General features: G+C 37.1%; 1 protein-coding gene across 8 annotated transcripts in view; it reads left to right on the top strand.

The window, feature by feature from the left end:
• RUNX1T1 (RUNX1 partner transcriptional co-repressor 1) overlaps nt 1–15,731 on the top strand; it is a 147,948-nt gene that overhangs the window by 27,245 nt on the left and 104,972 nt on the right. Inside the window, exon 1 of one of the 8 annotated variants that reach the window (XM_010349418.3) lies at nt 360–12,712. The exons of the other annotated variants lie outside the window; for them this stretch is intronic. Coding sequence (XP_010347720.1) covers nt 12,706–12,712 — 7 coding nt within the window. The 5' untranslated portion in view covers nt 360–12,705. Of the gene's footprint in view, nt 1–359; nt 12,713–15,731 lie in introns of those variants that run through there. 8 annotated transcript variants of the gene reach the window in all.

Below are 15,731 nucleotides of genomic sequence, written 5' to 3' on the forward strand. Positions count from 1 at the left end.
CCAGGTTTAGTGGATAGTGGACTTGTACAGAAGCACCAGTACATAAGGATTCACTGCTAAGAAAAAGTTGAGAGTCAACACAAATGTTCTGTGATACTGGTTGGCACTCTAGTGGTTGGGAAGAGATTTTAAGTTCTGTGACTGACTGACTGACTACGTGGAAAGAGGGGGAGTGAAATACTCAACCTCACTGACCACTGTTCTGGAAACATTACTGCTGGTGTCCACCTCACAATCTCTACTCTTGCCATTTTTACAAATGCTTATCGGCTTATTCTTAAAGTTCTCGGGAAGGTGTTGGAAAATAAGGTGTTTTTTTTTTTTTTTTTTTTTTTTTTTTTTTTTTTTTTTTTTTAAGACCAGAGAAAATGAGATAATTCCTTGTAGAACGATACACTCCTTTGGGGAAGCCTTGATCATGATTTGGTTTCTGGGTCTGTATTTCCCTTCCTTTCATCCCTCTTTCTTCATATTGTGATGATGTTCTTTTAATACAATTAATGAGAGACATCAATTCAAAAGAGAAGGCAAGGAGTTCAGTTCTTGAAGCAGTTGAGACATCTCCCATGACTACTTCTCTTTTCTTACCTTATGCACTGTTGTTACTAAACCTAGGGTTTTTTTTTAGAACTCAGATCTTGATTGATTAGCCTTGTAAAGTCTTGCATAGAGAAAAAGAAAGGTATCAATATCTTAAAGGAAGCAAACTAATAACAACCATCACTATTTTAGAATTGTTTTGTTGTTATCTTCCATCAGCTTGGGTTTCCAAACAGGATGGAACTCCTTGCTTTCTGCCTTATGTATCTGCATGGAGTTTGTATTAATATGATAAAGATATCTAAGATGCAGATTAAAAATTGAAAGGGATATTGGATTTTAAAGCTTGAACATATGGCAGCTACATAGAGTTACTATCTTTCCCTACTCCCATCCCATTACAATCTATTTCTTTCTGGTCATGTGGAATATATCTGGCCTGCTGGCGATTAACCACTGCAGCTTGGAAGATCCATGTTGAAAGCAAAAATGCATGACAAGAATGCACATCTTAATATAATTTTAAATGCATTTATTTGTTATTTATCTGCGGAATCCCCAGCGTCATGTATCAGAAATACCATGTGCAATTTCTTCTTTTTTTCTCTCTCTCTCCTACTCTCCTATATGCGTGGTTTGTGTCCATACTTTAAACATGTGTGTATAAACATACACATATTTGTATTGAGCTATTTTATAACTATTGGATTTTCTTTGTTTTCCATGTGGCATAAAAAAATTTACTTCTAGGCTGGGCATGGTGGCTCATGCCTGTAATCCCAGCACTTTGGGAGGCAGGAGGATTGTTTGAGCCCAGGATTCTAGACCTGTCTGGGCAACAAAGTAAGACCCCATCCCTACAACATTTTGAAAACGCTTGACGAGTGTGATGGTGCATGCCTGTAGTCCCAGCTACTTGGGAGGCTAAAGTGGGAATATGATCGCACTGTTGCCCTCCTGCCTGGGCAACAGCAAGACCTTATTTTTAAATAAATGAATAAATATATTAATAATAATTACTCCTAGTTTTTTTTTCTCTTTGTAATATTAGATGTATAGAAACATGGGATTCAAACTCAAGAAGTGGAGAAGAACAGAAATCACATACTTTATGTCTTGGAACACCTGGAATCCATTGGGTTCTTGGAGTTTTGGAGTTGTAATTTAGAAGCAGCTAAAGCAAAGGACTGCCCATGGCCGAACAGTCAGCATTGTGGGTGAGAATGGCCTGAGGTGGCGCCAGAGAGTCTGCTCTGTGTAGCAAGTTTGAAGCAGGCTGGGGTCTTCTGGAGATGGGCCTCTATTAGGGCAATGGCCAAGGGGGAAATGATACTAAAGGGGTATGCCATCAGCTTGGGTGGAAGCTGGCAAAATGAGAGTACTGGTGTGTCTCCCACCTGGTGTTTTAAAGCGTACCCAAGGTATGCACAGTGCTTGGTCTTCTAGAATGCCATTTGGAGCTGTTCTCCTGTAATGCCTGCCATTGTAGGGACCAGACAGATTTAGGACACCTAGACGTGGCGGTCTGGCCTGAGGAGCTTGCCCTCATAAGCCATTGAGGAAAATGCTACCAAGGGTGTAGTATTTGCCATATTAAAAAGATCTATATGCTTTTAAAAAGATGTAAGAGGAAGCAGCTTGGGAGGAAAAGAATGACAGGAAACTTTTGTTGCAAAGGGTTTGTGTTTAACTTCATTCATATCACGGGATGGGATATATAGGTAGTATCAATTTTTGCATATTGTGTGGGTTTCAAAAGCCACATTCGTATTTTGAAAAAGGGTTATTTTTAAAATGCTGATATAGATGATGCTCCGCACCTTTATATATTGGTATCTTTGTTAGGAAGAGGAAAGTTATTTTCTTAAGTAAAATTGCTGCTTTTAGAGAGTATCTGCTTTTATTTTGAGTTTTTCTTGGTCATGTTTGAGGGGTCTGATAGCATTAATGGGCTTTACCCCACATGGAGCTTTGAGCTTATTGTAGCACTGCACACTGATCCCAGGTCAGTGTGATGCGTGAAATCAATTTATTTGAATCTCTTTGCCTCTATAGGAATTTGGCAGCATGCCAGTTGTTTTCATTTAATGTTCTTTGTGTTGAACACAGACAAGCAGGCATGCTTTTGTATTCTTCTCTCTTTTGGTCTCTGTCTCTTTCAGCCAATATTTTACTCTGTGGATTTTGAGATGAAGGAAGAATATATTATTTATATGATTCTTATCATTGTTTAATTATATATATATACATATATAAATGATCACTTTATCTTTTAAAGACTGATAATTCTGAGTTTTAATGATGACTGCACATAAGAAATATTTTAGAGTTTTATTTAAATAAAATTTTTGATGAAACATAATAAACCAGATTATGGGTGGTATTTGCTTACATTAATTACCACCATCAAAATTTAAAATAATGATGTTAATTACATAATGCAAACTATGTTTAATTTATAAACTGGACTATCAAAATCATTTATTTCTTGGTGAGCTTTCTTTGAATTTGAAGATTTACACTTTAATCAAGCATGTTAAAAATTATAATTATTTGAGTATAATTTTCTTTGATCCATCTTAAGATACCAGTGTTTTACATAGATTTGGTGTATATGAATTTTTATGAAGTTCCTGCCATTAAGGTAGTTTTTTGTTTTTTAAAATTTGGAGGGTAGTGACTAGGAATAGCACAAAGATTTTTATGACAAATAAAATCAGACCTTTCTCTGGATGTTTTTGTAGGCAGGATTTGTTTCTGGGTCAGCTTTAGGAAGAGGTGGAGAAGGAAATGAGAGTGAGAGGAGAATGTTCTGTTGATGCTCCGGGCAGTTCTTGCGGAAGTTGATATGCAGAACCATGGAGCCACAGCTTTGGGGTCAGGCTCATACCCAGCAGCCCTGCTTCCTTGTGTAATTACCTGAAGAGCAAAACAGTCAGGCTGGGAGTGTGTGAAAACCCAGTATCTCTCACAGCCGCCTGGCGCTCTGACATCCTGCAAGGCCAGCCCTGTCTGTCCGCCAGCGTCAGGCTGGCTCAAACCCTGGGTTCCTTTCTTTCGGAAGGCATTGTGTGGAAGAGGGTTTGGTCAGGAATTTGAGGTTCCTGCCAATGCTGTGTCCCCTGCTCTCCCCTTTTGGACCACACTGACAGACATGCTTGATTTAAAAAAAAAAAAAGGATCTAAGAATTTGGCTCTTTTATTTTACACTACTGGCCTTGCTATGAAACAATCTCTTTCAACAGCAACAGACGTTAACCAGCAGAGGGCTGGCCTTAGTTTGCTGGGTTCTTATTTTCTTAGTTCCCGTTATATAGCGTCCTATGTGTGTTGCTCTTTTCAAGTCAGACTCATTAGTAGGCCCATGTGGAGCTAGGATTTTAGAGATTGCTTTTATGAGGCGGTTTTGGAATCTTAATCTGTCCATGAAAATAGAATAGTCCACTTGAAAAAAAGGTGATAGAACTTTTACACTTGGATGTGTTTTCCTTTCCTCGGAATTGGAATATGTCTTTGACATTTGCTGTGAAGAGGGCCACACCCTTTGATGAAGCTGGGGGTGGTGAGAAATAATATTTGCACAGTAATGTGTGGCCAGTTTGAGGGTAACATGGGATAAATATTCTGAGAAGTGATTGAAGATAGAGCCATTTGGGAGATCCCACGAATATAACAGGATTTTATCTTACCAAGAGGAACCAGCAGGTTCTCTGTCCACAGTGTGGATAGATGAAACGTCTTTGCTGTGAGCTGGGGAGCAAAGGTGGTTCTGGTGGTGTTTCCTGCAAAGGGAGGGGAAAGTGTGACTACACGTGCAGTGATTTGGTTTTTCCAACTACTTCATTAGGATTGTGTCATGCAGACTGAAGGGCATTTACCCTTTAGGTGCACGTATGTGCCTCCCATTAATGTTAATAGGAGTTATGGACATGTTAAGAGAGTGATATGTACCTTTGTCTAGTGCACAAGCACAGCTCTAAGGAATTGATTCTGTCCTTTGCAAAGAATAAAGGGATTGGGCTTTGCAGGGAAGAGTTTGGTGGGAATTATTCTAAAAACTTCTTTTTCATATTACATTTATGGAAGTAATGTCATTATAGTATATATTTGTTTACCACTCTAGTAAAAAAAATATATAATCATTTAAATAATTGCATTAGCCTGGTGCGCCTTGTGATGGAGCTGGCATCATCGTGATCTATTATGCACAGTGTAAGTAGCTCTGCCATAGTGTTATGTGTGTCCTCAGGCATCTGTATGTTTATTTATGTATCAGCCTGCTGCATTTCTTTCAGAATATTTCTCTTTTCAACATCAATATAAATATGAAAAACCAAAACATATAAATATATTTCAAGCCACAGTCGACGTTCCTAACTAGTGTTCTCCTACATCAACAAACTCTTGGTACATTTCTTTTAAGCTCCAACATTTTTGTAGTTCTGTCCAAGTGGAGTCTTCTTAAATAAGGGTAACATTAGGACCATGTGTAGCATTAAGCTTTGGCAGCAGAGAGTATATAATGTGAGAAAAATGTGGAAGACTTTGAAAACTGAATGGGGAGAATTGTGGCTTGTAGGTGGCGTCAGAAATGAAAGAATTTGGTTTTGGAGCCTTGCACTGAGGGTGCTCAGTAAGTGCAGACTGAAATGCAAGAAAAAAAATCTGTGAGAGAGGAGAAAGGGAGGTACTGAATTACTCTAGAAAGTGAAGGGAAAACATATAAGTAATTGTGGACTTGTGTCAGTTTACCAATAGGAATGAAAAAAGGACATTATAATGGGTAAAAAGGCACAATATTTCATAATTTTAATAATATTTTGGTAGATGCAATTAAGAATAATTTTAGTAAGTGAAAGAGTTGAAATTTCCATATAGAGTAAGGGAATTGCACTGAGATTTATAGACTTTAACCATTCTTGAGTATATTTCAGAATATACAACATTAAATTCTCTTGTGCCTAGTAAAACCCTGTAGTGTCACTGTAAAATATTAATTTAAAATTTTACATTGATATAAAAGCAAATACGCTATGCTGGGTATTATTTGAACAAATAGAGCAGTTTTGGAATGAACATTTGTAATAGAATTCATTGCAGCTAAAAGTCATTTTTGAGTAACTTTGAATTGTTTATAAACGTGACAGATTAGTATGTATGCATAGATTTTGATAATTTGCAATGTGGGGAGATAAAAGTGGAGAATTTGTTAGAGATAAAAGTCTTATGAAAGAAAATATGATGAACAAAAATTCTGGGATTTTTTTTTTTTTTTTTTTATTGCTGTGTATTTGCTCCACCTGGTGGATTTTGTTGAAAGTGTTTTGATCCTTGTTAATGAAAAGAACACTCTTTAGACAATTTATCTGAACTATAGGAAAATGAATCTTTTGTTTTATTTTTGTTGTTGTGTAAAATAGTTTAGTTCCTATCTAGGCCAAACCATTTATATGTCATTCCTTCAGTTCTTTCATTGCATTGAAAGTAACAGTTTTTAAATTCAAAATATACATTCTCATTTTAGAAGATTTGGGAAATACAGAAATATTAAAAATAGAGAATAAATATTGTATATAATTTCACCACCCACCACAATTGCATTATTTTTAAGAATAGATATTATCAGAAGAGAACTACTTTGCATTTGAATTTATTTAAAGATATGTGGAATGTTAAATATGCCAAAGTATGATGATGATGATGATGACTACTATAATTATTTTTGGACAAATACTATCCTTAGAATTTCAAGGCTCCAAAAAAGTGAATATAATCAATGTTCTGCAAGAATTGCTTTTATTAAGCTGCATCTCTACAGAAGGCAAAGGTAGTAGAGATTAAAGGTATCTCATGCATTCATAGGGTTGTTCATAGGGGTGGTAAGATCTGTTGTTTGTTGGGCTTACACAGATTGCTTTCTCTGGAAATCTTTAGGATTCAGTTATGCTTTGATCATCTTATTGTTTTCTTTAGGTTATTCTTTTTTTCTCCTGCAGTCTCTAACAGCTCTGTAACAGAAGGTGAAGTTTTGAAAACAGTGTCTCCATATGCAAGGGATTTGGAGACCTTTTTATTGTCTTTAAAATTGTCATTCATAGTCCTCATTAGCATTTATTGTTGCAAGCGTACAAGCAGAAAATGTGAAATTGGTATGTCATGAATAGCCCCACAGAGCTCTCAAGCCCTCTGATTTTGCCTGCAGTGTGGTGTGGGCTGGGCTTTGAGGGAAAGCTGTCCAGATGGCTGCCTGCACAGAGCAGAGCTGCAGGTTTTTGTCTCTGGTGCTGAGAGGGGGGAAAGTTCATCGGAGCATACGCCATCACCCTTGCGTTTTAACAAAACTAACTCGCCATTAGTCAAGATGGGGAGGTGGTGACATTGAAACAAAGGTTTTCCATATAGTGTTACAGTCCTTGTCAAATGAATAAGAGATGGGTAGTTAGGATGTTTTCCATGTTATCTGAGTGATTTTTGTATCTATACATAATATATGAAAACTGTAAATGGTAACTTATTTGCAGATTTACTTGCAAATGTGTAGTTTTTAGGAATTGTCTTTATGGGAAATGTTTACTTGAAAAAACAAGAGTTAATATAGCTAGTGTTCAGTGTTGTGGATTAATAAGGAAGTGTTTTACTTAAAAATGTTTAAAACAATTTAACCCCTTGTTAGTGCCTATGTAGGAATCTACCTTTAACTATATTATTATAGTAGGTTTAAAGTTTGTGTTTAAATAGCATCAAATTTAATCGATGCAAGTCTTAAAAGCTGTTATAGCATTTCAAAAATTTTTAAAATATTAGACATTAAAAATAAGTTGGTGGAAATGAACTACAATGTATTGTGATATTTTAGAGGCATTGGCACTGTCAGAAACAATTTGTAATTATTATAAATATAAATTTTGTTTACTTTCAGTGTGATACTTTATCTTAAACAGATTTTATTTTGTACGCATGCACATAAATGCACACAACATACTTATATATACAAATGCACATTTTTTTATTCATGTGTAAGAGGACATTGTACTTCAACCAGAGTTAAAAGTCAAATATATTGCCTGAAAAACTGTCAGAATGATATCACTAATATTTTATTCTGTAGACATTGAAGATGGAAAAAAGAATATCGTAGAGACTACTCGACTTATCAGTTTAGGAAGTCATTATTTAAACTATTTTAACATTGGAATCTTCAAAGTACAGTTGTAGAGTCCATTATTAGCTCACTTTAACTGATGGAGATGCAAAAATCAAAGTGACCTGAGTCCATGAGTTTGACATAAGTCATAGGTGAAGGCTAGGGGTTGTGACTTCTAGCTCTCAGCCTGCCACTTGCTCTGGTAGATGAGGATTTCTTAACAGACCTATGGCATGTCCTCCATGGGCCGCTGTGTTGTATAGTGCTTTGTCTGGCTAGTTGCAAGTGATTTGAGTAGTAAAGCTTTTCTGCCTCTGTAATGTCTTTATAATCACCTATTAAGACAGGTTTCCTCTATCCAGCATGTTTTCTTTTACTTGATTTCATCTCATTGCTAGCACTTAGGCTGTCTTGGACAGCCCTAAATAACCCTTTGACCCCATGATGTTTATACAACCTTCAAATTCTTAAGATGGCAATCATGTCTCCTGTTCTTTTGTCATCTAAGCAATGTTCTTGTGAGTTCTTCTGTGGGCTGGCTGAAAGCTGAGGGGGTACAAATGCTTGCCAATCATTTCCCCCAAAGGAAATATTTGAGGGAGGGAATAGTATAAATATGTTTAGTTGTTTACAACAGATATTTATATAAGGGAACTAAAATGAGAGATAACCTCTTAACCTTGATGGAATACTTCAATGAACTTTTTCACTTAGATTTTTCCCCCCCTCTATCCCACTTATTTCTTGTGGTTGGCTGTATCTTACATTGTAGCCTTACTGAAACACAAACCATTTGTGTGGTTTTTTTTTTTTTTTTTTGCAGACAAAGTATAATTGGATTTATCTTTGTCAGGGGACAATCTATTATGGCTTTTATTTAATACAGTTTCAGATGGCTTTCAGTGGCAGAAACAAATTAATGTACATTTTTATTAGGTGTTGTATCTATTTAATTGACTGTCAAAGTGATGAGAAGTTAGGAATTCATCCAAAAGAGAGGTCCATCTCCCTTAGCCCAACAACTCACACATTAGGTAGGTTTGCCTTGTCAGTGGGATGCCTTTAGAAAACACTAATAGCTTCCAGCTGGGTGGAAAATCAAAACCTTTGGGGTCTGACAAAACTAGCAGATTTGAATTTGAAAGCAGAGCTAATGCCTCCATTTTATTTTTTACCACCCGCCCATAAAACATTATTTTCCAATATGTCAGCCTCATTTGGTGGCCAGTGGTCTGAAATTGAAAGTGGGACAAGCAAGCGGAGAAATCTGGACATTAGTGAGTCCGCCCTTTCAAGCTGGTGTGCCACTTTGTGGAAGGGTCTCCTCTAAGAGCAGGGGGGGTCTTAATGACCATTCATCAATGCTCGTTGGGTGATCATTGAGTGCCTTCTCATTCAGTTTATCAAGTCTTGCACATAAAAAGTCAGAATAAGCCTTATTCAGCTTTGTTAAAGCCAACTAGGAGTAAAATGCTCCATTTGAACCCATTTTGCCCTTGTTTTTTCACTTTGTTAATGCAGCCCTGCTTAAATGAGTGCCTTTATTGGGTTGGTTAGAATATCTGAAACTATTAATTCTCTTGTATTGAATAGCTGGTGGCAGGCCAGAGCAGATGGGGTAGGGAAGTATTTGGTTGGGTGTATTGCTTTCAATTAGGATCAATGAGGTTTCAGCTCCTTTGAATTAACTCACTTAATACCCACTGTGTGAAGTCACAGTGTATCACAACAGCCTGCTAGAAGCCCAGAGGAAAGTTGAGAAGACCTGTGGAAAGGATTTAACTCAAATTCTCCCTTTACCAGTAGAGAGCTTTCATGAACTGCAGAGCTTATCAGTAGATTGCTAGTCCCTATTGCCAAATCAGGTTTGAACAAAGGGAAAATGTGTATTTCAGGGAAGTTTTGTTGTGAACATAAGTGAAAAATACCTTGGAATAATACAGTACCATAATGCCTTTCAATGAATGATCTAAAGTTGTCAGAAAACAATTTATGTATTTGCTTTTGTGGGAGCACAGCATTTTGTTGTTGACTAAACTTACTGGTTTGGGAAGTGATGATTTAAATGACTCTCTCTAAAACATTGCCTTAGAAATGGGCTGTGTTCTTAACTCAATGACATGCGTAAACTGACATGGTTCTCCTGAGGAGGTACTTAATTGGTGAGTAATGTATTCTTTGTTATTATTTGGGATATATTTTAGTTGTATAAAATATATCTTCTTATGACAGTGTTTTGTACTGGAGAAAACTTTTGCAATATGTATTGTTTTCTCCCCATTCACTTGTATAAATGCATTCATCATGTTATTGATTGTCTATTTTTATTATACAATTTGAATGTTAGAGAGCTTGGCTCCATATCCTCCCTCTTTTTTTTTTTTTTTTAAACGGAAAGTTATTTCTGTCTAAGTAACTGTGTAGAACTGCATATCCAGGTTTCCCTGTTCAGGGAGAACTGCCAAATGGGATTCTGCTTTTCTTGCCTCCATGGATTAAAGAATAGGAGGAGGAAACTGGTTCCTTGAGAAAATGCTGAACTAGTCTCAGATGCACACACATTCAGCTAGGCCCTTCTGCAATCAGACTTCTAGGTGAGAATCTCCAGGGATCCAGGTTTTGTTGACGTGGATCAATTTAAAGTGGCAATTACTGTAGTCAGATAACAGCTTAAAAAGCCTTTTTACACATAGAAAAGATACATAATCACACAGCATATGGAAGTTCAATTTTCTGAGCTGCGGTTTAGGGACTTGCAGTGTACGATATTAAGACCCCATTTTAAAACCGGATATCATCCAGTTTTCTCAAAAGTGTATTGCATTTTGTCATATGATTTTCTATTTTAGAAGTGATTCACCATGCATATTGATGAAAGGTTGGGTTTCCCACTGTGAAAATGTTTTCTTTCTAACATAAGTATAGTACTAAAAAAATCAGTGGCATGTAGCATTAAATGGCTTTTAAAAAATACTCTCCTTAAAAATGAAAATCTACTGATTTAGGATGCTGGATTCCATAAAGGCCCTTATAGCAGGACTTAATTGATTATCACACTCATGCCTGCTATAAAGCTTTCTGTCATAAGAATGTTTGAGCTTGGTGCTTAACTGTACTGAAATCCATTACACAGAACCTCATTACAAGTGACATCTAACTAAGATGAACAAAAAGATTGGCCTCATAAATAGGGTGCAGTATACTATTAGTGACAGAACAGAGTAATCATTATGAATTGTAGTCTTTTTACAAGTTGTCTCTGACAATGATGGATTTTTGAGGGGTTCGCTGGATAAAGCAGCACTTCTTGGGTACAGTATTTAGGGGCTGCAGAAGTTCTTATTGATTGACACTGTTTATCAAAGAGAATATATTTTTAGTTTGTGCAGAGGGAGAGTGTGTGTGGGTATGCTTTGAAACAGGTTGTGTGCACTCATGGGAAGAGGTGTAGGAAGAATGAGTAGGTAGAAGTTAGAGTCATTGCCTCTGTTTTCATATGGGTTTTTAGAATTTTTTAGAGATAGCAAGGAATGTGAAAATCCATCTGAAAAGTGCTAAAAGCAGATTGAAAGTGTAGAGTAAGTAAAGGACCTGTTGAGGACTGTAAAGGAATAGCAAGAGTTAAGGAGAATGCTCCTGCCTATCATGTTCATTGAGCTTGCAGGCAGATCAGAGGACCTGAGTGGAATTGTTTCTGTGTTGACAGTGGATTGCGCATACATTGGAAAGATAAAGCCTGAGGGATCTACCTCATCATGTGCCCTGTTGTTGAAACAAACACAGACCTAGGAAAGATTTGCAAGTGTAAAACTGAGGAAGAGTTTTAGGAGAGAACAATATTTTCCTTCTGCCTGGCATTGTTGTGTGTTTAGAAAAGACATGCAAGGCAGGCAGGCGTATGTTTCTCCTATGAGGCAGGGATGTTTTACAAAGGACTAAAGAGGGACTGCTGAGAAGAAAATAGCCAGCTTTAGATAAAGCACTATAACAAAGGCTCCTAGTTTTATATATCATGGTGTCCATTAAAGCTTAATAGGGAAGAGTCCATTGAACCTGGCTGGGTATGTGTTATTCATGGGAAGGATAAACATTTAAGGGTGTGCAAAAAAATCAGAAATCAGGAGGACATGATTGTTCAGCTTTTGAAAAGGCTTTACAATGAAGATTTTGTTTTTATCTCCCATGGATCTCTATGCAAGGTAAAGGAAAGTAAGCTGAAAATGTTTGGAGCATATCAACGCAGGGATCCCAGGGGGTTAAAAGCACTCGAGTTAAATAAAAGTGGTCGGCTCTGCTTCTAAAAAGTGTTCTATTTTACACATACTACTGAGAAGCTGACAAAAGGAATGGTTCTGATACTTTGTTCGGGATGATAAACTGGCACAATATACAAAGTCTTATAACAATGTTTGTAGACTGTTTGGGATTTCCAGTTGAATAAACAAGCTTTGAGGTCTGTGCCTATTTTTTTTTTTAATATAGTTCCCAATTATGGCTGTGAAAATGAGAAGATGAAGGGAAGTCTTTTATTGTGAGCAGTGGTAGGGGGCCAGGTCTACATTTCTATCTTTTGGCAAAATAAGGGTTAACCTTGAACGGGATGGGGGTGGTGGTGAATAAATTATTCGGCATTTAGCTTATTCTGCATTTCACTTTCTGCTTTTTGGTGCTCTGAAACTTGCAGAGAGAGGTAGAGTGCTAAGGGGAGGGTAGGGGTTGTGATACTTTGCACACACATCCCTGTCATTGTTCTGCCTGAAGAGACAGGGCTGGGTTCAAGGCCACATGTGCTCCTGTCATCCTCCACATTTCTGCTCCAAGTGCAATCCGGAGTGTCAGCTCTCCATCTGTCTCTGCCTGGCAGGCGCACGCGCCCAGCACCCTGCCTCCGGCGATGCCGCCCCAGCCCCTCTGATGGCCCTCCTCTCTGCTGCCACTCATTCCAGAACAGGAGGCATGAGCCCGGAACGCGCTTGCTTTTAGGAGACAGCCACTTTCTGTGTGGTACGCTGGATTCAAGGATGCCTGGTGAGTTAGTCTTGTTCTGTGTTCTCTCTGATTTTCCAATGAAGAAAGCTTACTTTCTATTATGCATGGAAAATACCTTCTGCCCCATAGCGTGTTGTATCTGATGTGGGCAGGAAGAGGCTGGGGGTGACAGAGGTGTGATTGGAAGGTAGCATAAAGAGAAACATTAAGCTCTGGATACAGGGAGGGGTACAGGGTGTGGAGCCTTTGCTTTTACAATTTGGGAGACGTATTTTAAAGGCTGAGGGGGTCGTACAGCCACGTATATTTGCCGGAGCAATTTACTTGAGGGCTTTAGCTCAAGTAAGAAGTATTGTTTCTGTTCAGGATTTTGTGACTGTCATCTATACTTGGTGTCCTGGAAATTTCATCTGTGGAGAGAGTTTTCAGATTATGGCGGAATCCTGGAATAAGATCTCTTTAAAAAGCTGTTTATGTTAGAGAAAGTGAAGGAAGCTTTGGAACTACAAGGAATTTCAGTCTTGTCCTCAATCACAGCCCTTAGATGTCATCAGACAAATAATTGAAATAGATTAATTAAAATAAAGAGCCGGCTGAATTAGTGAAGCTGTTGTCCTGGAAATTTAGTGCATGTCAGTTTCCTCTGAAAAATATTATCTTTGGAGCCCGGAGTGTTTCTGTGATCGTTGCCAGTGAAGGCTCTGCTTATGGAGAAGGCTGGCCAGGGAAAGGGTTGTTTCGGCTGTTCTCAAGAACTATCTAAATTGCTCTGTGCCTAATTTGGAGCTTCCTATCTTCAGATAAAAAAGACAGGGCAGATAGAGATCCTCCAGCTGGCCGATTTGTACTGATGATTTGGGTAGGACAGGCAGAAGAGGCTGTGCTTGGTCACAGAGTTTGTACACCTCACAGATGGTGTTTTGAAACATTATCTGCCAGTTTTCTGCAGCCACAGTTGTGTGTAGGTATTGCCAGTTGTTTGAAGAATGTTTTTCTCTTTAGGATGTGTCTTGTAGTTCATCCTAATCATTATTGATATATATGCAGAAAGGATGCATTTGTGGCAGAATTGCACTTTTTCATTAGTAGTCTAGGAATGTGTGTAGCTGAAATATGGGGAAAATCAATTTACAAAAAGACAATGACTGAGGTCTTTGAAAGGTCATTTTAACTCTTTAAGCTTTCATCTTGATTTATATGCACCATACAACTAAAGATGTAATACCCTGGGTATGTAATACAGAATCAGTGTGAAAGTGCCTGTGTTTTTTATTTCACCAGAATATTGTAGCATAGTTTATCTGATTTTATGTGATAATTCAAATCTTTTTTTAAATGCTGTTAATGAATGTGTTAAATGATCTGACTTATCAGCATTTTGAAGAGTCTGTATGTTAATTTTTTAAAACAAAACCCCATAATAAACGTAAGTCATTTGTGAATTATAATAGGTGAAAGAGATTAGTTAGGACCCTTGCTACTTCTAGCTAATAGGATGATTTTAAACTAAGCTTCAAAGCACCCTTATTTAAAAAGCATTGAGCTATACTTAGGGATTTAGTCATTGATAAGTTTGTTTTAGTGTTGTTGTTAATATGTCTGGTTCTATAGCAATAGCCTGAAGTGTGGGCACTGCTTATCTCTCTCTCTCTCTCATCGACTGTGTTAGAAAACCTTGTACTTGCATACATAGAATATATTAACAGCTGTGACTATGAGCATGTGCCAGAATGGTGATACTTGAGCAGATTTGACACTTGGCTATTTTTGACACCCATCTGCACTTTTTAAATTCTACTATTGGATGGACTACCTCTAAATATGTTTTTACCTTATTTTAGTCCATACATACGTGTCTGTTTTAATGGACAATTTTAGCCATCTTGGGCAGGTTTTATATTTTTTAAGTAAGACATTATGTGTAGAAAATTAAAAGGTTGTGTTCTATGCAATCTGATACCATCTGCATTTTTTTAAAAAAATGACTACTCATTTATATATCAACATACATACTTACATGTACATATACACACATACGTATATGTTTGGTAGTTCAGATATCAAAACTAATTCTTGGTTGTCTCAGACATGATGTAACAATTGTCATATCTAAGGTCTTTTCAATAAAATTGGGGATCCCTGGAAACAGATGTGCACAAATTGATCTTATTCAGGCATACCAATCTTTAGGGGCGGGTAGTTTAAAAAGTCTTAATTTAAGGATTTCTAGAACTATTTTGGTTTTAAAAAACACGCTTTTAAAGCTGTTGATAGAATATTGTTACAAAATGAACTATAAAAGTAAAAAGAGGCTAAACATTCTTTAAAGAAATAGATTAAACTATTTCAAAATTATTTAACTCATTATAAGGAAATATTTCACTACCTGTCACTTTTCTAACAACTAGATCCTTGTGTTTAAGAAAAGGAAAATGTTTTCTTATGAGAAGGCTGGGAGACCTTGGGCATTATATTGTTTCAGGAGGCAGTGACTCCAAGCTTTCTGAAACACTTATATTTTTATGAATCTTTGTATAATATTATCAAAGAACATATGTTGACCTACAAAATGCTTTCAGGACTGTTTCCTTAAAAGGACAATAAGTGAGCACAGTCCTTGTATCCCAGAAATAGTGCTTTTTCTTTTAGAAGACGGCTAGTACTCGGTCAGACCACCCTTTCTCAATGGTCCTGCTCTCCAGATGTGCCTGGAACTTTTTTTAAGTTCAAGTTTCCAAAAGAGAAAAAAAAAAAGGTTTGTTTTCAAAATCTGGTTTTACTTAAGACATCTCCATCCTGGAGTGCATTTCATAAATTGCCCACATATTTTCCTTAGCAGAGAACTTAACTGGCTGTAATTTTTAACACATGGCCACATCATGTGATATTTTCAAAACACTTACACATAGCTTTAAGAAGGTCCCTGCAGAAATGATCCATCCTCTCACAGCCGGCCCATTTTTTAACAGCATATCTGCATTTTCCATTTAGTAGAGCTATATATTATTAGCTTACATTTTTGGGTAGTAAAACAGTGCATTGCTGATTGTAAAACATG

Source organism: Saimiri boliviensis, chromosome 15 (assembly GCF_048565385.1).
Source record: "Saimiri boliviensis isolate mSaiBol1 chromosome 15, mSaiBol1.pri, whole genome shotgun sequence".
Classification (NCBI taxonomy): Eukaryota; Metazoa; Chordata; class Mammalia; order Primates; family Cebidae; genus Saimiri; species Saimiri boliviensis.